Source organism: Myotis brandtii, unplaced genomic scaffold (assembly GCF_000412655.1).
Source record: "Myotis brandtii unplaced genomic scaffold, ASM41265v1 scaffold510, whole genome shotgun sequence".
Taxonomy (NCBI): domain Eukaryota; kingdom Metazoa; phylum Chordata; class Mammalia; order Chiroptera; family Vespertilionidae; genus Myotis; species Myotis brandtii.
Window position 1 is genome coordinate 539,951 of NW_005369443.1, and position 1,248 is coordinate 541,198.

The following is a 1,248-nucleotide window of genomic DNA, read 5'->3' on the forward strand; positions in this document are numbered from 1 at the left end:
GAGGACTGACCAAGGGCTGAGCACAAATTTTAGAACTCAGGCAGTTCTAAACAAGGGGTTTCCACCACAGGCCTCCTGGTCCTCAGCAGTCCCACCAACTCTGCACTCCCAAAATTCCCCACAGCCTCAAGCAACCGTTTCGGGACTTGGCTTGTACCCCTGCAATAAGCACTCAAGATAAACAGGAGGGGCCACACTGAGAGGAGCTCTGTTTCTGGGAGAGGACTGGCTGCACTGTTAGGGACAGGGCCAGCTGGCAAAGGGATAACCAGGCGACAGGTCCACTATCCCAGGGATAAACCTGACTCTACTAGCATGTTTTAACCATTGAGCCCATTCCAACTATGGACAATAAAAGTGTGACAAACCTCAAGAGAGCAAATGGTTTGCTCTCTGCCGTCATGTCCACAGAGTAACTTTCTTCAAGGTCATATGATAAGTATGGGCACAGGAACACTCATTCTTTATGCTCCACGACCTTGCTTTTCCCGACTCCCTCATGCCAACAGCAGAAGGGGGAGAGGGGTTTGGGGCTGGCCATCGCAAGGTTTCTATATATCACATGTGTAGCCTGCATCAGGTCTCACCTGTGGCTTGGGGAACTCACAGAAAGACAAGGTTGCACACCTCAGAATTTTTCTTTTGGCCGCTAACAACTGGCCACATTGCACGTTTCAAGGTTACAGAGCTCCATAGCACAAACACGGGGCCGGAGCAGACAATTCTCTGCTCAGAGCTCGACAATAAAGCCAGAGCCAAGTGTTTCAGAAGTTGACAACCTCCGGAAGGCAACCCCTGGAAGCAGGCACCCAGGGGACTCCAGGAAACTCTTCACTCTCAGGCCTTCAGGGCTGTCCGTATAGGGGTCGCCTTCTCGGGCACCGAAAAGCCTCCTTTTTCTGCACCGCAGGGAAGAGGAGGTGCGGGTCAAAGGCTAAGCTGGGCGAGCGGGGAAGCGAAGGGGGAGAGCGGTGCCTTCGGACCCCAGCAGAGGTAGACTGTGGAAAGCGAAGGGTTCAAGACGGGAAAGGCCGTTTTCTGGGGTGCGGCTGGGGGGCTGCTCCCCTCCCCTTCTCCCGCGATCAAGAACGAATGCCTATGACGATGAAGACGGCGAGGAGAAGGACGACTAAAGTCGTGTCTCGGATCTCGTCCCAGCCCAAGCCCTTCTTGGCCCGATCCTCCTGCTGCTTGCGCAGGGCCTCCCGCCGGGCCCGCAGGCGGCGCTCCCGCTCCAGCTGCTCCCCG

At 55.6% G+C, this 1,248-nt stretch overlaps 1 protein-coding gene across 1 annotated transcript in view; it reads right to left on the bottom strand.

Moving 5' to 3' along the window:
* Positions 1 to 619: 619 nt before the first annotated feature.
* Positions 620 to 1,248, bottom strand: part of DNAJC30 (DnaJ (Hsp40) homolog, subfamily C, member 30) — a 1,275-nt gene continuing 646 nt past the window's right edge. The window contains exon 2 of the mRNA XM_005877240.2: positions 620 to 1,246. Coding sequence (XP_005877302.1) covers positions 1,083 to 1,246 — 164 coding nt within the window. The 3' untranslated portion in view covers positions 620 to 1,082. The remainder of the gene's footprint in view (positions 1,247 to 1,248) is intronic.